The sequence below is a fragment of the Puntigrus tetrazona genome, chromosome 1 (assembly GCF_018831695.1).
Source record: "Puntigrus tetrazona isolate hp1 chromosome 1, ASM1883169v1, whole genome shotgun sequence".
Taxonomy (NCBI): Eukaryota; Metazoa; Chordata; class Actinopteri; order Cypriniformes; family Cyprinidae; genus Puntigrus; species Puntigrus tetrazona.
Genome location: NC_056699.1, coordinates 30,915,173 through 30,942,651, shown reverse-complemented (window position 1 = coordinate 30,942,651; position 27,479 = coordinate 30,915,173). Strand labels below are relative to the sequence as shown.

The 27,479-nt window shown below is 36.7% G+C and overlaps 1 protein-coding gene across 1 annotated transcript; it reads left to right on the top strand.

The window, feature by feature from the left end:
- Nucleotides 1-925: 925 nt before the first annotated feature.
- creb1a (cAMP responsive element binding protein 1a) lies at nt 926-6,254 on the top strand. The gene is made up of 8 exons (XM_043235895.1): nt 926-1,066; nt 2,422-2,520; nt 2,663-2,809; nt 3,327-3,427; nt 3,938-4,077; nt 4,197-4,379; nt 4,566-4,719; nt 5,487-6,254. Exons 2-8 carry the CDS (start codon nt 2,431-2,433, stop codon nt 5,629-5,631), a joined length of 960 nt encoding a protein of 319 aa, XP_043091830.1. The 5' UTR covers nt 926-1,066; nt 2,422-2,430; the 3' UTR covers nt 5,632-6,254.
- Nucleotides 6,255-27,479: the final 21,225 nt, after the last annotated feature.

The following is a 27,479-nucleotide window of genomic DNA, read 5'->3' as shown; positions in this document are numbered from 1 at the left end:
TTAAAATAAACAAAATATCTAAACAAATAAATTAACAAATATACTAACATAATACAAATATACACATTAATAATATTAAAAATAAATACTTAAAATAACTAAAATACATATTTGATAAACTAAAAATAAAAATAATAATAAATACTATTTCTATAACAGTGCAACATTATAACATTATAGTGATATATATATATATATATATATATATATATATATATATATATATATATATATATATATATATATAGTATGTAACTTCATATTAAAGGAATATGTATCAAAATATATATTTATTAATTAATATATATTAATTAATATATATTAATTTAATATTGTACCTAAAAATATTTGTACAAAATATTTACCTGTGCATTTTAACGTGTTTACACCTGTGGCTACTTTTGTTGCTATTCATATCTGTATTTTTCACATTGTTCCTGTAAGAGCGCAAACATTAAACTCCACAAATAATGTCAGCAAATAATTGTATTATTTATTTTATATGTGTAATTTATTTATTAACTAATTAGGTGAAACTTTTATTCGATATATTCGTTTGATGAAATAAACAGACAAACTAATAATATTTGCAGTATAATGAGTAGAAAAAATATATAGTATGCAAATATTTCCCCAACAATATCTTACATATTTTAACTTAGAGAATAGGGCCCCCTCCCGTGAGAATGGTCATATTTGGGGCTCCGTTTACAAAGCTGAAAGCCCCCGCTGTACTACATTTGAACAAATGCATTCATACTTATTACGACGAAAGGCAGCCAATCAGAGCTCAGAGATTCGACGCGCGCTCGTGCGGGAGACGCGTCGTGTGAACCCGGCTCCGCTCGGCAGCTGTTCGTGTCTCTTCGGGCGCAGCTCGGTATGTTCCGCCCACACCTCGGAGCCTGTCGATAGTGAATTAGGGCTGTATCTCGTCCCCCTCGTTCTCTGTGTTGTTGTCCTCGGTGACGCGACGGAGGTGTAGCCTGACGCGGTCTCTTACGTGTCGGACTAAATAAAAGTGGAGCTCCGGAGGCCTGGGAGTGACGAGGCGAGTCTGTGTCGGGTAAGAAGAGACGCGTTCGTGGGGGAAAGAGATAATGCACTTGCCGTTTTAGTGGACATGTCGCAATGCTCGATCCGTCTGTAACAAAGAGATCATGGCGGCGGTGGGCATGTTTCTCAACAGCTCAGACCTGCTTGCAGACAATGAGTCAGGCAGGCAGTGGACTAAGGAAAGCGCGACGGTTCTGCAAAGTACACGCGTTTACGGAAAGGATAGCAGATGCGTAGTGTTACGAGCCGTCCATGGCAGCCTTTGAAGGAAATCCAGCTCACGAAATGATTTTTTTTCCTGGCTCCAGCATTGCTTTACGGAGCAGTCGGAGCTCTCCGTTACATTAAAGATATTTAACGTACTGCATTCTCGCCCTTGCAGAGCCTTTTCTGTACCACAGAAACCATGTAATCAATCGTGGTTTGACTGGTAATAAAATCAGAGAAATGCATTGCTTTTGGAGTATTATTTTCCTTTAAATTTCACCATGAAACAGACTGATTTCGTGTCGCATGCTTGCTTCATTCAAACTGGAACGCTATTTTACAAGTCGAAACACGCCTGAAAATGCAAGCGCTTGTGCCTATTGTTTTGCTTTAGCTGAGAATAGCTATACACGGGCGCTTAAAAATAATAAACAAGATTAAGTAATGTTGATTGCACACTATTTGTGTATGCTTTTTTTAAAACTACGTCCATAAATCCTTAAGAACCACGGCTGAAATCTGACTGACAGCTGTATACGGAAGTAAAAAAAGGCGGCAAATGGAGTCACCCTGGTTTGTTGAGCACGATGCTTAATTAGTCCGTTCTAACGTTATTACTTTATTCTAACATTATCAAAATGAATTTCGTTAATAGAAATTAAGCATGTCTCATACACGTGTTAGCCCCTGGGGCTTACTTTTGATGCTAGTCATATCGTAATGTGTTGCGCACACTTTATTTTTCCAATGACATTCATGCTATTCTTGTCGTGTAAGTTCATTTAGTGCAGAAGCAAACATTTCACTCCTAATAATGGCAGAACAATTTGACATAATATTGTTTTTTATGTTCATGTGTATGTGTGGTGTGTGTGTACATAAATAGTTAAATTATTAAGTTAAATTGCAATGCCTATAAATACATAAATGTTTTATAGCGCAGCCCTTCAGGTCACACACTTGAATACTCCACAAACACTCAAAATGAAACTACTACAAACCCAATTTGTGTTCAGGGTGTTTTTTATGGTCACACCGTTTCAGATACCATTTCCTTTGTCAGGAGACATCGGTGACGTGCTCTGTATGTTCCTCGTAGCGTATTTGTAGTATCCGGTATATGCGTCCATGTAAAAGATTTGTAAATTGAATCTCCAGGCAATCTAAATGACCATGGAGGCAGGAGCAGATGTCCAGCAGGGCGGCGACACTGCAGTCTCAGAGACAGACACTCAGCAGATTGCCACCTTGGCTCAGGTACATTTCGCATGTTTTCAAAGTGCATTTGCTAACATTGCAAGTTACGGTAATCATGCATGTAGTTGTGGGGTCGTATTTCAGTTCGGTCCAGTTCTAGCTCAGTCTGAGTGTCTCAACCTGTTGTACCTCCCTCACGCAGGTTTCCATGGCTGCAGGACAGGCGTCGGCCACTGCGCCCACAGTGACCTTAGTCCAGCTGCCCAATGGGCAAACGGTGCAGGTTCACGGGGTCATCCAAGCAGCCCAGCCCTCCGTCATACAATCCCCACAGGTGCAAACTGTACAAGTAAGCCTGACATCATAACTCATTTCTGGGAAAACCGTAAAAATTGTCTGTCTTTGACTCCACATTATATATTATATAATATGTCTATTCTTCTGTTTGCTAATCTAGAAGATACAGATGTTTATCGACTGTATTTAAGATGTAACTGAGACGATCAATTATGATTATCGCAGTTTACACTGAATCGTGTTTATACCATTGTTTGAAGCAACTGCATGCCATATTTTTACATGAACATTAACCATTACACCTCAGATGTCAACAGTACATTGGATTGGTTTATTCTTTAAATAAAAAAAGCACATTTTAAGCACTCAGAATAGCATAAGTGAACTTTTAATGCTTTAATTGCCACTTTGCGTGATTGCATAATTGTGGCATTCGTAATTGTAATTGCGATTAGAAAATCGATTAAGTGTGCAGCCCTACTAGAAGACATGATAGTTTCAAGATAACAGTACCTGAAGTTTTTTTGCAGTCAGTATTCATGTGCTCTTTTGTTGCTTTTTGTGTTAAGATTTCTACAATCGCTGAGAGTGATGATTCACAAGAGTCAGTGGACAGTGTGACAGATTCACAGAAAAGAAGAGAGATCCTGTCCAGACGGCCCTCATACAGGTATCTGAGTGGATTCGTTTCTCTCTGGCAGGCAACCAGTTTCATAATGAACCCAAAATAGTTTACGTAATAACTTCAAAGATCTTGTTGAATGTTGTGTTTTGCACCATTGCTTTGCACATCACATCTGTATATATATATATATATATATATATATATATATATATATATATATACACACACATATACATACACATATATATGTAATATACATATACACATATAAATTTTTAATTGAAGATGCTCTGTAAATGCAAAGTTCTTTCACTTTTAGTGTCTGAAAAAAGGATTGGAACTTAACTTAATTTTGCATAGCACACTAGATTGATCCATTTTATGAATGTAAAAAAATCCCCCTATATGGACAGTGTAGTGTGGGAAACACTATTAGTCCTGTATGTCCAGATATCAACATTACTTATGGAAATCCTAAAATCAGTGTTGTAACTGTACCCTAGCTCATTCACAGTTCCATTGTTCACGAGCTTGATTTGACATTTTGTACCACAGAAAGATCCTGAACGACCTTTCATCCGATGCTCCAGCAGTCCCACGAATAGAAGAAGAGAAATCAGAGGAGGATTCCGCTCCAGCCATAACAACTGTTACTGTGCCAACGCCTATCTACCAGACAAGTAGCGGGCAGTACAGTAAGCTGTTTGTTTTCTATACAAATACGCTGCTACTTTACAACATCTGGAAAAGCAGCTTGACGCTCTTGGAATTCCCTAAAAGTACAGCCAGGCTCATGTGATTCGTTTTCTCCCAGTTGCTATCACTCAGGGTGGGGCGATCCAGTTAGCCAATAACGGAACAGATGGAGTTCAAGGGCTACAAACCCTGACCATGACGAACGCGGCAGGCGCTCAGCCCGGCACCACCATCCTGCAGTATGCCCAGACCAGCGACGGACAGCAGATACTGGTGCCCAGCAATCAAGTGGTTGTACAAGGTGAGATTCTATATAAAACCTGGAATAAAATGACAGAAGATGAAGAAAGATAAGCAGTACTGGTCTAGTTTCAGACATGTAGATTAAATTCTAGGCTAGGCTCTATCTGTCTCCAGCAGGCAGCCGCACAAGGCATCTAAATGTCTCCTTGTCAAAACATAAATCTGTGCTGCTTGTGTTTTTCAGCGGCCTCTGGAGATGTTCAGGCGTATCAGATCCGCACCGCAGCTGCTAGCACCATTGCTCCAGGGGTGGTCATGGCCTCCTCTCCTGCTCTGCCCAGCCAGGGAGGCGCTGAGGAGGCCACACGCAAGCGGGAGGTTCGGCTAATGAAGAACAGGTACGATTTCTAAAAAAAACCCCAAAAACTCACACATCTGAATGATTAATGCACATGCCCAGGTGAACCAGATGAATTGCTTAAATCTGAGAACTACTGATCTGTAATCAGGTACATTTAAATTAAAAAGCCATATAGTTTAACATTTTAAAGAAATTAATATTAAATACATTTTCATGTTGTCTTTTTGATTTATGTTAGTTGGATTTTGTTTTTTAAATTAAAATAACCCAACTGCAGTTTGATTTAGATTAACTTGGAATGCACAATGAAAAAACATGGTTTTTGAAAATTAAAAAATGTGTGTGTGTGTGTGTGTGTGTGTGTGTGTATATATATATTAAATATACATTTTTTGTGATTTTGTTCTTTAAAATATTAGTAATTAGTTCTATAGTACAGTATTTGTTCCATCTTAATATTAATATTTCTTTCAGTTGTTTAATTTTACGTTGAAAAAATAAATATTTATTGGTAATTAATAATTATAATATATTCTAAAATCTAAAATTATATTGAATGCAGGGGAAATGCGTGATATGCTATATATATATATTCCTTATGTTATTACAAGATCATTTTTTCCTGCAGTATTCCATCAGCACTAACTGTTCCATGTTCTCCCTTAGAACCTTTACCTTGAATCCTTAAATATTGGTTGCAATTAAAAAAAAATAAAATGCAGATTAAATGTTGCTTTTTTAGTGTGAGTGACTCATGCAGTGTCTTTGTAATCCCCTGACTGTAGTAATATGTTTCCACCACAGGGAGGCAGCACGGGAGTGCCGTAGGAAAAAGAAAGAGTACGTTAAGTGTCTGGAAAACAGAGTGGCTGTGCTGGAGAATCAGAACAAAACGCTCATCGAGGAGCTCAAAGCTCTAAAGGACCTTTACTGTCACAAATCTGAATAGCGGCCCTCACTCGTACATCCTGAACGGATCTCTTCTGGTGCCTCAAGAGACAGAGACTCTGAACGTAACACAGGCACCTGCACAGCATCTCTGTCTCTTTTCCTTTCTGTTTCTTTTTTTTTTTTTCTTTTTTTAAAAATACTATCTTCTGTAAAAATCCAGTTATCAGGAATACATCGTAAGTTTGTAAGCGTAAACTTTTATTTACTTTTTTCTCTTCAGAAGAAAGAAAAAAAAAAATGAAATGAAATGCAGGGTACAGTTTCGTTCTCAAACACGTTGCCCTACTTAAGGAGCGTCGCCGACCATAAAGAGCACCTTTCAGCTGCGACCGTGACAGGGAATGAATGTTTGTGTGGGTTTATCATGGAAACAGCCCAGGGTGCTGCTTCTGAAACCTGCTCCTGTCACTCTGAGCTTCCCGTCTGAAAGACGTCCCCGCGCTGCGCCGCTCGTCGACGGGGATGGAGTTTCTCACTCGTGCGGCACGGCTCTTTAATGACTGACATTAAATCAGCTGTGCCCTCTCTTGTTGTTTTACTGCTTATGTTACTAATACATATACTCATATTTTTGTTCTTATGAAGACGTGCATGCATACACACACACACGCGCGTACGCACATGTATGTGTGTGTGTGTGTGTGTATGTCTCTGTTATGACTTGGATTGGTATAGAATGCGCCATTGTCTGCTTTTTCTTAAGCAGCGTCGCTTTTGTTACAAAATGAAGTGCTATAAGGAAAACACTCGGTCAGTTTTGTTAGAAAAACATAGGCGGATGCTTTCAAACACGGAATGATGACGTTTGAAAAAGTGTTGTAAAAAAAAAAAAGTAAATATACTATGTGATTTTCAGTGAGCATTTGATAGCCCATAATCAGAAAATCATTTTTTTAACTTGTAAGTGTGCTTATATTGTAATATATTGGAATTCCTCATCTATGCCAGACTTTACAGGTCCTTTTGGTGCCATCTACACTGATCAGAGACTAGTTGTGTTGATTCCCCTATATTTTGGGCAAAGATTTTGATATACAAAACTGATCTGATCGGTGGACAGGTTAGTTTGTTTTTCATTCGTTTCTTTCGTTTCTTTTGTTCCACATTTCAGTGACGATAAATGCTATTGTTATTCTCTTCTGTCTTTTGCCATAACGTGTAGCTGTCCACAACTACAATGTAAATGTTTTTTTTTTTTTTTTAACTTTCAGATTTTTTTTTTTCTTTTTCTTTTTTTATGTATTGTATTTTTAAGATACGTTGCTTACGTGTAACCTAAATGAGTTTAAACAAAAAAAACCCTTCTGGTGCAGTCTTTCATCAACAATTATATATTTGGCAGCTGTTCATAATCCAATGTGTCGAGTTAGTTTTTATTTTGCGTTTAATGTTTGTGAAGATTTACTGTCACTTTTTTTTAATCTTTCAGTGCAGGCTGCTTCTCTCCAGACCCCGCAAAAGTTCATTTCAAACCCGTTCACATCGGTCTATAGATCTGGGAAAGGTCTGAACAACCTTGAAGCTGCATAATGGGTTGTGTTCAGAGGAGCTTATTGCTATTCATGTACAGTTCAAAGGGTTGGGTAGTACGAAGATTTGAATTCATTTTATTATTATTATTATTAGATTAATAGATCGGTGCATTTATTCAGCCGGTATGCATTAACTTGGGCAAAAAGTAAATGTTTGTCTTTCTATTCATTAAAGAGTAATAATAATTGATAATCAGAAATTTCTTGGACACTGAATCTATATATTATATTACAAAAGAATCACATTTAAAAAAAAAAACGAATGATAGTTGCTGAAAACCGCAATATTTATATAAAATAATTAGAATTGTAGTATCTTTTAACAAAATGTAATTTTTCATCAAATAAATCCAACCATGAGAGATTTCTTAAAATTGACCCCAAATTTTTAAAAACTATATTGTCAGGCGCATGTTCCGTGCATATAATATCCAAATGCCCTACTAGATTTACAACAAAATAAAAGAACAGAGTAAACTGCGACAGGATTGTCTTCCACAATGAAACGTGCTGATCTTGACCTTCACAGGGTGCTCAACAAACTGGAAATAACTAACAGCTTTTACACTAATCTATTAACATACGCTTAATGCAGTCGTGAGGCCGTTTGTCATGAGTGTCTGAAATAATTGAAAAAGCAAGAAACCTTGAAATCGGGCTCGTACTGCTTCGGCATTCTACTCGATTACAGTTCGGTGATCAAGGGCCCCAGCGGTCTTGGAGAGGGGCCACAGGCAAAACCTGTTCATAAAACACATCAGGGTACTAAATGGTGCTAAACGGACCCCCGCCGCACACCTATCCTCTCGCCGCCTTGTCTTTGAATCTGGGGGTTTGATTGCCATTAAAGCAAAATGAGAGGCTTAAATTAAAATGTTCTTTGATCGGTGATTACGGGCTCCAGTAATTAGTGCTGATTCATATTAGCAATACCTTAAATGATTAAAAATGATCGTTTGTGTCAAGGGTTAATTACAGAGCTTTTTTCATGCAGTCTAGAATTTAATGATCTCATTTGCCTTGAAGTTACGACTTGAACGCTCATTTCTGTCTAGGGTGTTAAACAAGGAGTGGGGTTTATAGTAGTTCTATTAATTCTATTAATTATAGCTTCACAAAAGAATGTGTTGGCTAAAAAAATAAACAAATAATTGGAAATGATTAACATCAGGTTTTCCTATTAGAACCAGTAACGCTTATGGGCATCATCCCAAAAAAATGCTTTCGAATATTCGGGTTCGTTAAAAACAAAACAAAAACAAAAAAAATAACAACGTTCAACGTTCAATATTCGTTTATTTAAATGAGGTTTTTGTCGCGCTTTCTGAACACTTACGATTACACAACACTGTTACGTTATATCGCAAGGTTTTAATTTGGTTAAAATCGTGTAAACAAAACAACCAAAAAAATACAATATGACAGTTTCTTAGCGCTTTGTGTTAAACCACTGGAAACGTTAGACTACATTAGCGCCACCTAGTGAGGGCACTTATAACTGCTTATGATTTATCTCGGATTCGCTGTATATTTGCGGACGAGATAATAATTACAGACCGAACACTCGAATGTTCGACTATTCGTGCACATACTAAATACATATAAATATATGTAAACGTAATGAACAACATTTTACTTGTGACTAGCATTAGCACGGTCACTGCTCATAGAGTCTTATTCAGCTCTAACATTGTTAACATAACTAGCATGAACACTTACAGGTTAGTTCTCACAAAACAAATCTGTCTTAGACCTTAAAGACTTTTGTTCGTCTTTGAAACACGTAAGTATTATATTTGAATTCCACCAAAAGGTTCACGAAGATGCTTTAAAAGCATGTTTGTGTTTGCACTGATCAGTGTTTATGTACAGTGTTTAGAGCCTGAATGAAATCTGTTAAAATGAAATGTAAACGGTTCGGTGAAATGATTAAAGATGAACAAAAGTTTTATAGAATTGGAATAACAGAAGGTGTGTAAATAATGACACGTTTTAAGAGAAATATATTTTAGGATTAGGATGTTTATAAAATTCTATAAGACACATATCAGATTAATAAAACTATGAAAAAAAAGAAACAATTTTTTCAATCTGATGATTGGAGAAATTCTGAAATCCAAAGCACAAAATCAACAAAATCATTTCTATACTAAACACACTAAAACAAAAATCTGCTGTCATTCGTTTGAGCACCTGGTCATTTTTGAATCAGATCTCATTAAGCGTTATTGAAATGAATGGTGTGATTGCTTTAGCTCTCGTACAGCTGTGTCCTGACGCTCTGCTGTAACGCCATCACCTCCCTCCTCATCTCTCTCACACGTTTAACTTCATGACCCTGTCTGGTGGATTTGGATTGTTTTTCTTAGGCAGCGAGGTACTCCATACAGATTGTAATGTGACACTAATCGAAATAAATTAAACAGTAAATGAAGCGTGAACTCCACTGCTGCTACGGATGGACTGATGTTGCAGTGTCGTTGTGATCTCTATCTTTTTCTAAACTGAAATTTTGGAGAAAATCTCTGGAAACACTAATTCTATTCTATTCTATTCTATTTTGTTCCTACAATTCTACCATGAAATCTAAGGAAAAAAATCTGTAGACATATTCTATTCTATTCTTACAATTCTACCATGAAGTCAAGGAGAAAATCTGTAGCCCTATTCTATTCAATTCTATTCACACAATTTTACCATGAAGTCAAGGAAAAAATCTGTAGACATATTCTATTCTATTCACACAATTCTACCATGAAGCCAAGGAGAAAATCTGTAGACATATTCTATTCTATTCTATTCTCACAATTCTATTCTCACAATTCTACCATGAAGTCTAAGGAGAAAATCTGTAGACATATTTTATTCTGTTCTCACAATTCTACCATGAAATCTAAGGAGAAAATCTGTAGACATATTCTATTCAATTCTATTCTCACAATTCTACAATGAAGTCTAAGGAGAAAATCTGTAGACATATTCTATTCTATTCTATTCTATTCTATTCTCACAATTCTACCATGAAATCTAAGGAGAAAATCTGCAGACACATTCTATTTCTATTCTATTCTATTCTATTCACCTAATGTTCTCCATATAGAGGTGCCTAAAATTCCAAATCAACAACAAAAATATTTATAAATAAAATAAAATAAAATAGTGAAAGATATAGAAAGAAAGCTATTGTGGTAGTACTATAGCATAGAACATTCTCTGTTACATTTTAATCAAACTTATTTAACTCAAGCACAAGTTGACCTCCAGTCGTCTGTTTTCTCTTTCAGCTACTTAGAAAGAATTATAAAAATGTTCCAAATACCTGAGTAATTTTACTTGATTACTGTATTATTTTGGGGGTAAATCTTACTTTATTCAAGTGCAATTTAAGCTGACTATTTGTACTTTTACTTGATTACATTTCTAAAGAAAAAATGCACTTTTTACTCACAATTTTATTTCAATTTAAAAAGTACATTAAATCTTACACACATTAAATATGGTAAAGGTAAGCCCAGCTGTGCATGCTTGACGTGAGAACCAATGATCAAGCACACACACATTTCTACCTCACTTATATCTATGATCAGATACATTTCTGGGTTCAGTAGTTCACCATCAGATCTGAGGAAGCATGTTGAGGTAGCAAACATTTTTTTTTTCCCTCCAAAAAGATTATTCATTACTCTTTCTGTTTTGATAGAGTAATTCTGTGTAATATACTGGCTGAATGCACAAGATTGAATGCAAATAAAATCAGTCATGAAAATTTCAATGTGATTAATATTTTTGTTTCAATTATTGTTTTTTTTTAATCATTATTATTAAATGCAAGTACATTTCCAAAAAAAGTTTAACATACATTGTATGTTAGCTTCATAGTAATTCATGTTTAGTGATGTTCTTACCCAGAAATGGATAAGTTGAATTAATAATATGTAATTATATGACACTCTGAGAAGAAGTCTGGACTCTCGATTAATATATTTATTTTTAAATCTAAATAATTACCTGATTTTCTCATTAATTCATACAATTAGCCGCAAATGTTACGTAGTAATATTTGAATATCTTTGAGTGCTTTTTTCACCCGACACACATGACATATTGCAGCCTTTTTCTGAAGGAGCATGTAAAGGTATGACCTAATTACCACGTCTCTCTAGCATTAACTAAGGAGCATGCATTGCCAAATTGAAACGAGACCTTTCAGGACGCCTACATTTTCACCCATTCACAAAAATCAATTCATCACTCACTAAGAATATTAGCAGGTACGTCTAGCCAAAGCCTTTTGTCGCTTTCAAGATGTTTCAATTATTCATCCAAAGAAAGCTAACAAAAATGGCAATGAATGAAGAGAGCGCAATTGATTCGACGACTTGGTTCCTTTGGGCATCTCACTGTGGTACAATTACAATCTAATTACACCGAGGCAGGGCAGAGAGAGCGCTTCGCTCCAGCGCTATTACTCATCTACCATTCGGTCCTGAAGCAAATCACTGAAAACTTGCTTATTTATTTTCAGCTGTCAGGCACTGCTCTTTTTGCTACGCTGAAAAGATTTGTTTTTTATTCCAAGGATAGAGAGGGCAAAGCAGAATGGCAAAGAAATTTGTCGTAAATAAAATTCTTTAAAAGATACGAGTGTGTCTCACAGGGCTGGAAATGTCTTGGTGGGATTTTCTTTCTTTTTCTTAACAGTTTGAAAATGCACAATTAATCTAATTAAATTTTTCAAATAAGTAAATAAATAAATAAAATAAAAGGATGAAAGCATGCTATCTTTTTTTGCACAGATTTGTGTCAAACTGAACGTTTATAATAAAAGTTGAGCATAGAAACAAGCTTCTCCAGTAAAAAAAAAAAAAAAAAAAAAAAAAAAAAAAAATAAAATAAAATAAATATAAAATAAACAAAGAAGCATTTTTAGTTATGGCCTAATTTTTTGTATAACAAATTGAATGTAAGATATTAATCTCTTCAATTAAAAGATTACACTTTGATGTACAACTTACTTAAGTAGAGAGCAGATAATACTGTAAATATCTGTAATTTGAGAATTTGAGTGTTCATATAAAAAAAGTGTTAAGGCTTGTTTATAAAAGCGATCAATATAAAGTCTACCAACATACAATAGCCTTCTGTTCATTACAAGCTTGCTGCTAATAATAGCATTCATCAGCTGGACAAACGCATTGTTCCTCTGTGTTGTTAACTGTGATGCAGACGTCACCGTTCTGAACAGCTATTAAAACCTTATAATTACAGTTTTCACTAAAGATGTCATCGTTGATGTGAACGGGCCTTTAAGCTGATTCGATCTACACAAATTGATTGTGTAATGTCCGAGGCATTTAAAGTTTCTGACGCTAAATCCACATTTTCGCCATTTTAGGTTTTTATTTCGATAATCCTTACAATTATTCACATACTGTACACAGACAGAAAGCAAGACGTCCAAAAATAGCTCAAAGCTTGTTAGTTCGCGAAACAAAAAATGATCCAAAATCTGGATTAGCGTTTTGGCAGCAGGGAGAACTAAGACCTTATTATACTGATAATTCTCGATGTCTCCGCGGCTCACACAGGGATGAAGCTGGCTCGGCCTGTTACACCCTAATATGTGTCTCAACACCCCAACGAGACTGTGACAGTCAGCCAGCGATGATGAATATATCTATTCCCTCAACACTGACAAATCCCATTTTCACCGTGCGGAGTCCAGCCTTCAAATATGTGTCCAGGCACATTCCATTTTCTCGCAATGAGGAGCTACACAATCCTCTGTAATGGGCGATTTTTGCGGATCGTCTTTTTGTGATCGCCATGCAGCGGTGCAAGACAATGAGGGCCGATCGCTATTCTCTGTGCACCTAATTCAGGACACGTTCCTATATATAACTGTCTCTTAGAGATGAGGTGTCAGTCAAGGGCAGTTGATTTTGACACGATTTTAATTTAAGTACCCCTATTTTGAAAATTACCTTCATGCGGTGTGCGACACAGCTCAAAGAGAATGAAAACATCGTGCTAAGTTTTAAATCTGAAAGTCCACCATGTATAAAGTTACTGGCTCTCAAAAGAAAGAGTCGACTCTGAATCACTGAACTGCTGACTTGTCTGTCTTTGGCAGCTGGGCAGATCCTGGACCTCCTCTTCTTCTATTGAACCTTCTGCACGATGGATATCTGTGGCTGGGTGGTGACTGTGTTTTGTTTTGTTTTATCCCACATCTTCACATTGCCTCTATAATATGTTTTTAAGTAATAAGTGTAATAAGTTTCCTCTTAGAGGTCTCATCAAGTCTTTAGTGTCATCATGGAGTCTTCTTCATCTAGGAGAGCTAGATCTACACCCACAACTCCAGGCTGATACATAGCCTAGGTCATCAGCATTAGATATTTCAGACTCTGAATCAGGAGAATGGCCTGATCTTCCTCGTCATGCAGCATCTCTACAAACTTTTCAGCCGTTTATCCAGAACGCCTGGAATCAGCCATACTAAAGAAGCCATAACAAGCAGTTGATCCATGTGTAAATTATGCACTGTGGCTGTCAGAAACTTTTTCAGAAACTTTTCACAGACAATAGACCAATATAACTGAATTAAATGATAAAATATGGATGAAATTCTGTTGACCTAGCTAACATTAGCTAAAAATAGTATATGTCAACAACAAGCTTGTAACTAGTAACCTATTAGACATGTTAAGAATTGACAATAGAAGTAAGGTTCAAGGTAACCTTAGTCTAAAATTCAAATATTATGTCCAGTTATCTTCCACAGTATATCAAATATTTTATGTGTTAATAAATTATAAAATTAAACTGAATGCAACAATTATACAAAAGCAGCCATTGGGTAATTTTTGACCTGAGAAGTCAAAAGACCATAGAAATACAAAAACTGTGAAGAAAAGGAAAATAAATACAATGATTTGTGGAAATAAAAACAAGATATTTAAAGAATACCTGGAATAATACATATATATATTTTCAAAAATTAATCAAAGAATCACTCAGGCATTAATGGTATAACATAGGAAATGAATACAGGTTATTTTAGACCCATGCTGTGCATTAGTGGGGTAGTGATACAAAAACTGATTATATTCAAAAGGTAAAAATAAAAATAAGACCATGTGATGATAAAAAAACGGCTTAACTGAAGAATTCCTGGAATTTGAATGATGCAATTAATTTATTGCAAAGATACAGAAAAATACACTCAGTCGGGTCACCATGTAGTGCATCAAAGGGTTAACGAGAAATACAGCATTTAAATTTTATTAATAAAAGTCACAGCAACAAGTTTCTGTGCTCCTTAATGTTTCTGTGTGCAGCACAATCTTAAAACTCTTTGAAAGTTGTGTGTATGTGCTTTAGTGAAGACAGTGCATTAATACAAAATGGGATGAAACAGACTGGAACTATCTGTGCATTAAATGCTTCGCGCACCTTCCGTCCAATCAGAATCAAGTATTCAGGCAGACCGCGATATAAATAGGAATTAATAAACACCAGATGTGTGCACTAGATGACTTGTAGAAGTGAACAGCAGCCACGAGATAGGAAATAGGCTGTAATCACACAGCAAACCGAAAGCATCATCCTATTTCCACTTCTGTCAAAATGTTTGCGAGTGTGTTTGTGTCTTTTAAGGCAGGGTCACAGAATGTGACCACTTGCTCAACCGCCTCTCAATCCAGCCAGGTTTGCAGGGGTGCTATCTTTGGCGATTCCTATCTCGGTAAGGTAATAGAGATCTTCTCCATTCTACTGAAATAAGGCAGATGCTGATCGCCTCTTTCATTTGCTCTCGGCTGTCTCCCACTGTGGACCTGCTTATTGGAGAAACGAATAATAGCTTGAGCACTGATTATTTTGCTCAACAGATATTGCTTTTTTATTGGGTTGACCTTATAAGAGCAGAAAATGTAAGGCAATTTCTATCAACAGCGCAATTCCACCAACTTCAGATTGGTTATTGATGCCTTTAGCACATTTTTCCTTCAAACCCTCAGAGGAAACATACCAGCACTCACATGGAAAATGAGGCCTCAACAGTCATCATGACTTTATAATCAATGCGATTCCTTTTTACTTGATGCAAGCTGTAGCAGACCACACGGGAATTATTTGAATATATATTTGGTGGTTAAAGGAAAATTTTATCATTATTGTTCCTAACCGGTAAAGCTGTCTTTGGAACACAAAATACGATATTTTGAAGAATCTTTAAAAGGTCTTTTGCATAAGGACATGTCACGTCTATATCGTGTTCACTGCAAAACAAACAAAAAAAACAGTTGGTCTTTCCAGTTGGTCTCCCAACCTGACCAGCTAATGAAGTGGCCAAAACCAATCTAAAACCAGCCTGCTGACCAGCTTTAACCAGCTAGGACCAGGCTGGTTGAACAGCTAAAACCAGCCAACCAACTTATGCTGGTTATCTCTTGAAGTCAAAAGATAACTTTCAAACCCAGTTTGAAGAAAGCAGAGGCAACGGAGAAAATGAATATTATCAGAAAATGTTGGAATTGGTTCCCAGTGGAGATAACTCAGAAGCTCATAAACATGTAGAGGTGATGTCTATTTGAGGTCAAGGTAAAATTGTACTTTTTTACATTTACTTCAAATATTTAACAGATTAAGATTTATTCTGTTAAACAGATTTAATAGCTTTTCTCATATAATGCCTGGTGAAGTTAGAGAACACCTGACAAGAGATCAGAGACCATTCCTTCATCCAGAATCACTCCAGACCATTTAGATTCCCAGCTTCATCAGCTTGGTATTTCTCCTCTTCAGTTCACTTCGCTCATTTATTACAGGGTTCAGGTCAGAGGACTGGGATGGTCACAGCAGAAGCTTCAGAAGCTTGGTTTTGTGCTCAGTGACCTATTTTTGTGTTGTTTTTGAGGTTTGTGTTTGGATTAATGGACAGTTGGAAGATCCAAACATGGCCCATTATAAGAGTTCTGACAGAGTCGGTCACTGAAGGCAAAGAACCACATGTATACATAGACGAGAATGGATGATTTGACACATAACAAACAAGACCTTATATAGTACAAAGGAAATTACTTAATTAACTCGACACACCTGAACACCATAAGACAATTAACTGAGGACAGAAAGTCCTCATGGGACATGGAAAACTACAACAAACAGTCCTAGCATGTGACACTTATAGATTTTCTTTCTGTTGGTATTTGATAGAATCCATAATGCCATGTGTCTAAACAAGATGTCCAGCACCTCCGACAAAAATATTACAACATCAAAATACAGCAGCATATTTCATTCTACACATGGGGTACTTTTTATCCCTGTTTGTATTAAACCCATCTTTTTTTAGTTTCATCTGACAATAGAAGTCAGTGCCATTTGAAGTTCCAGTTGTGTCTGATAACTGAATATGCTGAAGTTTTTGGATGAGCTAAGAGATGTTTTTCTTGAATTCCTCTCTAAAAACACGTGTTGATGTAGGCGTGGTTTGATCATTTTAAAAAAGTTTTATGACCCCGAGATTCATTTATTTTTTACAGTTCTCCAGCTGTGGTCCTTGGAGAGTCTTTGTCTTCTCACCACGCAATGGGACGATACAGATGCACGTCCTCTTAGATAGTTTCGTAACATTTTATGTTGATTGGAAATTCTTTTATTGCCCTGATGGTGGACATGAGAATTTTTACTGCTCTAGCTCTTTTCTTAACGCCACTTTACTAATTTGTGATGCTCAATTATCTTTTGCAGAACATCAGAAATATATTATTTGGTTTTTGTTATTGTCATGGATGACTAAGGGAATTTGGACTTTGTTTTCCCTCCTATTTACTTTACCTTTTTGTGAAACGGGAAGACGGAGGTGGACAATTTCATGTGCAAAATCCCCCTAGAGTGTTCAAAATTGAAAATATGAATGAGAATGTACTTCAGAGATATTTTACTCATAAGTATCTTTCACTACCAATAATTGTGTCCAACGTGTAGTTAAAGAAGAAAAAAAAATTCTGACCGTGTCTATAAAGTGGGACTTTAACTTGCATTTCTATAAAAAGATATCAACCACAGAGTGATATAGAGTTGGTATATTGCCAGTGACAATGGTAAAATTTAAGCAGTTATTAAGCAGAAATATTCAAATCAAGTATCAGAGGGTCAACGTGTGTATAATAATGGGTTTACATTATAAGTTATGCTTTAATATAATATAAAGACTCTTTCTCTCTCTCTCTCTCTATCTCTCTCCTGTCTCCCTCTCCGCTCCCTGCCCAATCTGTAATTACACTTTGCGAAACACATTATTTTTAATTGTTAGCGTGAAGTGGAGATTCAAAGGTCAGAGAGCAGTGTTTCTGATTACAATGGGACTTGTGTCAACGTGTGTGTGCGTGTGTTTGTGTGTAGGTAGGTACTTCCGCTACGGCCGGTGATTAATAGCTGCAATACTGTGCTGTTGACCTTGAGAGCTCCGTCATTACAGGTGGTGGCTTACAGGGTGGGAGGGAGAACAGATGGGACATATTACCTCTGAATATCCACAGACAGGGAATATCACACGGGCCAGTGCACCCAACCTAAATCAAAGTTTGGAATACGCAGAGGGGAATTTGATAAATACTGATACATATAAGGACAGATTTGGTCACTGTAATGCACTATTCTTTGCGCTCTTTCATGCGAACAACACACATCTCAGTGATTGGTTACACAGCTTAACTGCAGTGGAAAAAAGGGGGTAAACCTAAATAATCGTTGTGTTTCACAATTAGTTAATCGCTGCAGCCATAATAATAATCTTTGTTCTTTTTTCAATTATTTGTTCGGCCCTAGATGATAGTTTTAATGCTTCATTTTCAGTCATTTTGACAAAGGTTACCTGTTACGTACAGCATCATAAAATGTGCTTAAAGATGAGCTTTAACTTATAAAACAGAGGTTTTCATACTTTTTAAAGGGCTACTCCACCCCAAAATGAAAAAGTTGCCATTAAAACGCCATTTCATGCCAAACCTGTAAAAGCTTTGTTGGTTTTCAGAACACAATTTAAGATTATCATAAATGCATTCTGACAGCTCTCAGACCCTCACGTAGACCACAATATAATTAACACAATCAATATCCAGAAACATAGCAAGGAGAATAAAATAATCCATGTGACAGTCAGGGGTCGAACAGAATGCTGAAGACTATAGAATACCCAAGACGTGTCTCTAGTACTGATTTGAATGGGGAAAAATACAGCACTCAATATGGCCTCTCCATCGAACGAACCCTCGCTTTCCGAGTAAAAGAACCAATCGCTAATCGGTAAAGTCAGAGTGCCACTGTAGCTGCCTTAGAAGTCCTGGTTGCTATAGTAACAATCAACGCTGTTTAAGACTGTGCATGTGCACTGGCTGGTCAAACCTGAGAAATAAGACCATTTAAAGATGGCCGCCGAGTGACATGACAGGACTTGGGTGTCAGCCGCATCATGCAGATATGTTATTATTATTAAAATCAAAGCAAATAGCATATTAGTGTGACGCAGCTGACATAGAACAGCATACACAGTGACATGAACAAGACGAATTGTTGATGAAAATCGTTATTTTTCTTTTATTGGAGTAAAAAAGTATTCTCGTGGAATAAAATACGACTGAACCATTGATGTCATCTCCTTAAATTGCATTGCTGTCTATGGGAGGGTCAGAGAGCTGTCAGAATGCACTCATATTTCTAAAATTGTGTTCCAAAAACTACAAAAGCTTTTAAAATTCCAAAAACACAATGATTTCAATGATTCCATACCAACCCCAACCCACCCCAAACAAACAAGGGTAACGCTTTACTTTACAGTTACAACTATTATTTTCTTATTAGCATGCATATTATTAGAATATTAGACATTTATCAGAAATAAAATACATTGTAAAAGATATTATAAAAAACAAAAATTCTTTCAAAAACATGACAATCTTACTGCCACAAACTTTGGAACAGAAGAGTATTTCGGGAAATTATACTGCAAGGAAAAAAATATTTTTTTGGTTTATTGGTTGTTTTGTAATAAACAAGAAAGAAAGACCTATAGGTCACAACTCCTAATTTGCTGCTTATTAATAATTAGTAAAATAGTTGTTAAATTTAGGGTAGGGATATAGAATATGCTGAATATGTGCCTTATAAGTACTAATAAAAATCCAAAATGTTATGGTCCCAGGAAGTCACAGTCACCGGTCCCTGTCCCCAGCACTCACCGGATCTCAGTGACCTGATTATTGATTATAGACACCTGTTCCTGCTCATCACGCAACTAATATCATTACTAACATCACCTTTCCATACATCATTGTCTGCTCCGCTGTTTCCTATGTGTTGTACCTGATCCCTTTCCTGGACACTAACCACCTTGTTTCTCCAACAACTCTGCTTCTGTCAAATCCTCTGCTCCATCATAAAAAAAAGAGCATGCGTGTGATGCACATTTTAAAGGTTGTGTTCATCTCGTCCGGTTGACAATCTTGTGTAATTCGGATGATAATGTTTACTTTGATCATCACAGCTGTTTATTTACCGCCTCGCTGCCCCCAAAGATATGTTTGACCTTCAGATCAGTTGCAGCCCCGACAAAGTCACGTTTAGCTGCGCAGTCTCTTATCCATGTTTTTTTGCTGAGACTTGCTGGCCCTGCATTCCTCTCCAATCTCCTGCACTGCAAACTCCATTTGAAATGCAAATCAAAGCCTGGTGATTATGGAGAGTAACCCAGCCTCCTTCTGTTCTGTCTGTGAGCGCTCGCGTTTGTGTATGCTCAAGCACAAAGACATGCATGCTCACACACACCGACTCATCTAATGATACGCTGCTGTTCTCCAGTGCTCTCAGGATGGAGCAGGATTTATGGGAACCCGTCTATATTAACGCCAGTGTGCCGGTCACGCATCAATCCAGATATCTATTTACCAACATAACACTATTTTACATTACATAAGGTTATTTATCACTCATCATGAAAGCATGGGTGCAAAAATAGTGTTTTGGTGTTAAAGAAATAAAAAAGTATTTATTGAAAATGCACTCGGATGTAAATGAATTTGTTTGTTCGTTATAACGAATGTGGATCTTTTGTAGTGAATGGGTGCCGTCAAACTCATACGTTCAGTCATACATTGAGTCAGCCAAGGGGTGACTTTCGGGGACTGAAGTGTGGATATATCCGATTTATGCTTCAAAATAATGGCCGCTATCCGTCCACATTACCAAGCATGGAAGAGCCAGGATAAATTTGCAAAATTTTGCTGTGTTCGTCTGAAAGAAGAAAGTCATGTACACCTAGGATGGCTTGGGGAATAGTAAAGTATGCTGTAATTTAATTTTTTGAGTGAACTGTTCCTTTAAGATGTTTAAACTATCACAACACATACAAGTACTCTATCTAAAAGTGAAAAAGATCATTTAAATCTCATTTACATTATGAGAGAAATATGCAAAGATCAAGCACTGTTTTTACAAGCAGTTCAAAACATATGTTGAATGAACTATTTGTTTCAATTAAAGATAAAAGTGATATTTCTCAGCATTGTAGGCTTGATTATTATTTTCCAAATGCTCTGATTGGTTTTCATGTAAAACAGCCCAATATTTGACCGATTCTCACGACAAGCGATTTTTAATAATTTCACAATATTGTTATTTTTTTATTTTTTTTATTCTAAATGCGTCTTTAATGAACGCATTTCAAAAACACCAAAAAAATCGTAGCCCAAATCAATACCAAACCTTAAAATGGTAGCACATGAGCTAACCGCCAAATTGTTGTTGGAAAAGTACAGCAATTAAAGCTAATAGCTGTAATAAATAATCGCTTATCTGGGGTTTATTTACAGTTAGACCAAAAGAAATGTCCCCAGCATAAATGAACAGTAAACATTGGATCTAAGTAGAAATATAAACTGTAGGAAACGTCTTGCTGGAGCTCTGTGACCTTCTCTCCTGAATCTCGTTTAGCGCAACGCAGCGTTCTCTCAGCCTAAACAAATGCTGTCAGGACCCTGACAGATCTCATCTGGGACGTAATTGAAAACAGTCTTACCACAAAAGGGGCCATATTGATTAAATTCAGAGCTCCTTCTGTCACCTGTCATTCAGCTACCAACATATCTGAGCAGCAGCCTATAGGGATATGCTGATGACATTAACGGATATTCAGCACATTTGGATTTGTCAGAAGGATGGTGGTGTAACCGCCTATGTACGCGATCGTCGCGAGACTTTGATGAAAATGAATGCTGAGACCATGAAATTTGGTGTCCATCAAATTCAAAAAATGTCACGCGAAAATGAAAAAGTACGAATCTCATACAAACATCCAGAGTTATCTGCATACTTCCATTTGTTTCTGCCTGAAAATTGTATTTGTTACCAAGAAAGTAAACGTTGACGGTTACCAACATCAAAATCTTCTTTGGTGCTCTACAGAAGACAGAAACTCGTGGTTTTAAAGTTTGAAGAGGACAGATTTGATAGCAGAATGGCGACATTTGGGGCGAACTATCCCTTTAGGTTCTCGAGTATCCAGCAGAAACACAGATTACACATACAGCTGAAGGAGACGTTCACAGTGTAACTAATGAGAGTTCTTCCTGCTTGAATGGTTAGATGTTTTGATCTACCGATACCCCGAAGCTGGAGATGTGTGCCCTCCACTCACCTAATTTCAATCCCAGTGCGCAATATTTCTTCCCTAATCCCTTAGCAGCCCGTTTATGTATTTTAGTCATACATATGCATGTGAAATATTAGTGCTCAGAAATGTTATTAAAATTGTTAATTTGTGGAGAGAGGCACTTAAGTAATCAGGAATGTGTATAATATAAGATTTTATTCAGCCTTTGGATAATAGCGATTACCTAACAAATGCACAAAATGAGGATAATACGGAAGAGGTCTTAGCAAAGTGGCAACAAAAAAGCATTTTTGTGTTTGTTGTGGCATCTGTTCTCAATGCTTGTTTGGGATTTATGAGTACTGACATCATGCATCAGCTAATTTGACAGAGATGTAACTGTATAACCATGTTATTTTCTTGTTATATTCTTAATAACGCTGCTGGCATGAAGACAAACCTGGAACCATCACAGTGGTGTCTCACGAGTTTTACTGTTTTTCCTTATTTGCTAAGGCACAATTCCAAAACAATATCTCTGTGACATATTTTCTCAAAACAATAACCAGCATTATAAATCCGTCAAATACAACATAATATAAGCACATTATTGATAGCAACATGATCGTATCGCTCTGAGGATTATTTTGCCACAGTGACCAGTACACTATCCTGCTATTACACAACTACTGACCATATACATGAAATGTGAAATGGAATTATTTTAGAATTTTACCAGCATATCATCTTGAAGCTCCCACTTTCTAAAATACCATAACATACACAATTAAGAAGCATTTCTAGAAATGTAGGAAGAGCGTTTCGTAATGTAGTTTTGAAACATGAGCAAGAAGAGCATTAAGAAAAATAAGCCTTTCTTTAAGAAAGTAAGGTCCCATACTACCCCTGTAGTGTCAGTTAATATATTAGCAATGAACTTTATTCTTTTTAATATGTATTGATCTTTGCTACTTTAGAGCTCAGATCTATTAAATGAAATGAACAGATACAACTTTTGATTTTAATAGTGATTTGCTAAATGTTGAAATGAACATTTAATGAACACTTTTTTTGACTTTAATTTAATGCATTTTTTTTTTATTTTCATTTTGATAAATGATGTCGCCAACGTAGTAAAGCGATGCTAACAAATGAAACCTTATCGCGAAGGGTTACCGAATATACCATTTGGCTTTAAGACTATGCATGGTAAATGGAATGGATTTTATCTGTAGTATGTATTTGACCTCTGACATGAAGTGCAACATAGCCGAGGGAAAGCAAATCTGCTAATGAAAATTCCAAGCATGTGTCTCCCTTTGTTTCTCCCCCTCCCTATAAACAAAAAAAAGTCCAGAGGGGGCAAGATACTGTTCCACAGAGGCTACCTTGTCACCTTGCATTTTCATTATGAAAACCGCTTATTACTACAATATTGCTAATCTGAGAGCTCACACAAAGGGTAAACAACCACTGGAGCAGTCGAAATGACTTACACCCTAAAGCATTTCTTCAAGACGCACCAAAGACCTTGAAATTCCTTTTTTTATTCTATCACCGTAAACCAGCTTGATAGAGTAAAAAAGGAATTCACGCATTCGCACTGAAAAAACGCAAAGCGCAGAAAGTGTTTTCTATTTTTCAAGCTGGCAAGAGAATAAAATGTCCGCCTTTCCATTAACACCAGCTCGTTCAGTTAGTAAAGTTATAAAAATGTACAAGTTCTAAAAAAAAAAATCCAAATCGATTTTTTTGTTTCACTGGGAAACTGCACAGTGGTTTCACATATAAGGATAACTAATAATGATGGCTTTTTACATTTTTTGAATAAGCGTATGTTTGAAGAGAGAGAGAGAGAGAGAATCTTTCCATCTTTGTAGGCAAAAAGAGATTTTTTTGAAAGATCCCTCTTTATTATCTGCAGAAATGTTACTGATTATACCAGAAGGTCACTTGCCTGCTCTGTCAGCCATTAGCCGTTCATCTGTAGCCAGTGTTGCCTGCTCTCCAATCAAGTTTTGTGGAAGCCAATTTTGGAGCAGAAAACATTTCTTCTGCCGGAGCCTGGTGGTTGGGTGCCTGTCAAATATGCTCAAGCTAAGGCTAAAGATCGAAAAGCTAATTGCTTGTGAACTCTGTGAACTCTTGTGAACGTAGCAAAGAGGCTAGCTGGACCGTGCTAACCAACCAAACGCCTCGAACAAACAAACAAGCGAATCAATGTCATGACGAAAGGTGAGTAGCAACAAATCTTTTCTTCGGTACTGTGATATTCATAAAACAGAAGAATGGGTGAAACGATCGCAATAAGGCCTGTCACGTGCATTAATAAAATAAAATTGAGTGTTTAATCTTGTCATTATACATTACTGACACTCTGTTCTATAAATTTGATTCTGTTTAGTGCTTTGACACAATTTTTAAGGTGATTAATTGATTAAAATGCCTTGTGTTAAGTCTAATTCATCAGTTTAATAACCATGGTTTTATTACTTATAGTAAATGTGTAATAACCATGTTCATTACTATTATTATTACTATTATTATTATTATAATTTTTTTTGCATATACAATTTTTATAACCACGGTTGTAAAAATACCATGGTTAAACTGTGGTTACAAAGGTTTAACTACACCATCCATTTTTTAAGTTAATTATTTTATTAAATGAATGTATTCATTAATTAAAACTAGCCAGCTTACATAACGTTTCAGTTACAGTAATTTCGTTTTTCATGATCTTATTTAGGCTAACGATATCCAGAAACTCAGCATATTTGAGATTGAGACTTTTCTGTATTGGCAGCTCATTTCTGCATTTGTTCGAGTGTGATAACAATATGACAACAACCACCTGTTTGCAAAAAAAAAAAACTGCACGTGGTTTTTGTCCAGGTAAAACCTCAGCAAATGACACTGGAAGCGTCACATTTTAATGGTCATATTGAAAATGAGGTGAATATTCGCATGTACAGAGCAGTTCTCTCGTTTTACTAAGTTATATTTAGAACTGCTGTAACTGAAAATTAAACCGAAACACTGTCACATTACAATAATCATTAGCTTGAGTGCTTTATGCTAAAAATATAACGGAGAACAAAAGGTCAGTGTGGGATTTGTTCTTTATTGGAATGAGAGAACAACTGTTTTTGCCTCTGTATCTCCACTTGTGAGATCAGAGTCCGACTCTTAAGAGTTGTTAAATATGGATGATGGCTGTTCTTTGGTCGGGACGGTCGAGGGAAAGAGTGCAAGTCTGAATGTAGAGGCTTATCGAGACAGCATTACCCAGGTTTAAGCGGGCCTGCTGGTTTGTGGAGATAAGGCCTTTCCACCAAGCCTGCTAAGGGGGCACCGGAGCTATTAGCAGTCAGCTAACAGCTGCTAAAATTGCTCTTTTATATGGATCTAGGGCCAATCCCCCTTACCTCAATTCTAACCAGAAACCAGGAAAAACAGATCTTAGATCAGGGGGTGAAAAGGGGCATTTCTGGCAACACCCTCGGTCAGTGAGTCGCTCAGGCGGCGAGGGATAAGTAGTGGAGAGCTGGCAGAGGATTTGTATGATTACCCACGCAAAGTTCAGCGACTGGTGCACAGAAAGCTTTCTCGAGGACATAATCAGGAAGACCTATTTAGAGAGCCCATTAGAGCTCGATCTGTCTTGACAGGCCAAATTGCTATTTTTTAACTACAAATTATCTTAGCTTCTAGCATTTCGGGGGCCCTAAGCGAACACCACCCCAGTCAGTGTGTTTAACCTCCAAAACATTTCCACCACCCTAGAGGCGGCAAAGCTGTTCTACTATATATATATATATATATATATATATATATATATATATATATATATATATATATATAAACCCAATGACCCAATGATATATATATATATATATATATATATATATGCACACACACACACACACAGAGTGAGTTCATTTCTGGATGTCCCACTTTTAAACTCTTCTAGGTTAAAAATGTCCCCCAGTGAGAAGGCAGCTTAGGATGTGTAAATAAGATTAAAAATAAGATAAGAAAACACATTTAATATAATTTCTCAATCTCAAGGTCCAGTTCTCGCTATTAACGAAAAAATTTGCTATAAACGTTAACTTTTATGTAAAGAAATATTTAGTAAGGTAGTTGTTAAGTTTAGCTACTGTTTAGGATTACGGATGTAAAATATGGTTATACAGAATATGTGCTTTATAAGTACTAATAAATAGACAGTAAATTAATAGCAGGCATGCTAATAAGCCACTAGTGAATAGCAAGATTGGTCACTGTACTAAAGTGTCACCCAGTTAACATTTATACTTTAGTATACTATTTATATACCATTTTTTACTTTGTTTGCATGACAAGAAATATCAGCTGTACTAAACTGCTTATGACATCATATTTTTTATGTATAGAGATAATAGGCAGTTAAATCATCGGTTTGTTGAAGTTGTTCGCCTGCGAAACGCCAGAAGCCAGTTAACTCATTTGGTGGACAGAGGTCTATAAACCAGTTGATCATGTTGACAAGGTGACGGTCCACCAATTGATTCGATTCAGCGGCAGCTACCTACCTGCCCACGTCCACGTCTTTTATCGAGCAGACAAAGCGAACAAGTCTGATGCACAAATTAGGGTCAGATAAGGATCTAAAAAGCTGGATTCCAGACGCGGTGGGGGACCGGCCGGAGCGCCACAGAGGCCATAGAGTGATGGGCAAAATGTGACAAGTCCTGGCAAGCCTGCGACAGTGATAAATTAGAGATAGCCATCCTTTCCAGGAAAATAAACTACAGGGGAACATGGATCAAGTCAAGCGCATATACAGACACACACTCCTGCACACACTAATGTGGCCCGTGGACACTAATCAGAGATTTATGGATAAGACAACGGCTCTCTGCGCACACCTTCCTTCTCACCCCATTGAGAGCGTGGGAGGATCGATCCTGGGCAAATCTGATAGATGACTGATGGAGTGAAAGGCATGCTGATGAGCCTTCTGGTCAGTGGTCACCTCTACAACCAACTCACTTCTGCAAAACCTTAAATATCAAAAGGCGCTGTAAATTATAGCATTATTTCGCCAAACAAAACAGAAGCAGGATTATTAAACGTCGGCGTCTGTCGATACAAACAGGTTGCAGAATGATCCTGCATTGCTGTATTTATTAAAAAAAATATATAATATCCGGTTGCTAAATAAGCATATTCCTCTATAACAGTTAAACGTGACCGTGGCGATGTTTGATTAAGTTGCTTGTTGTACGCATTACGGCCAGTGAATGGTTAAAAAAGGTTAAAGCTCTATCGCATTTGAAGATGATATATCACCTACACCAAACCATAACGTAAAACTTAACCAACTGTTGTTTAAGCAAGACTTTGCGCTCTTTGGAATGATTAGTGACTCGTGTTTTAGTCGTACCCGAGCGCTGCAGCACTGTAAGTCAAATTATGCATTATAAGTATTTTGATGTCTTGACGGTATCGTGCTAGGAACTGCACATAAATGAAACAATAATCTGCTAATCATAATTTCTGTGAAAAGGAACCAAGGTTGTTCATTTCAGATGGAAAAATGTATTCACTCTGCAAATGCTTTCATCCAAGGTGACTCATGGTTGAGAAAAAAACATAAGATGGGAAATTTTT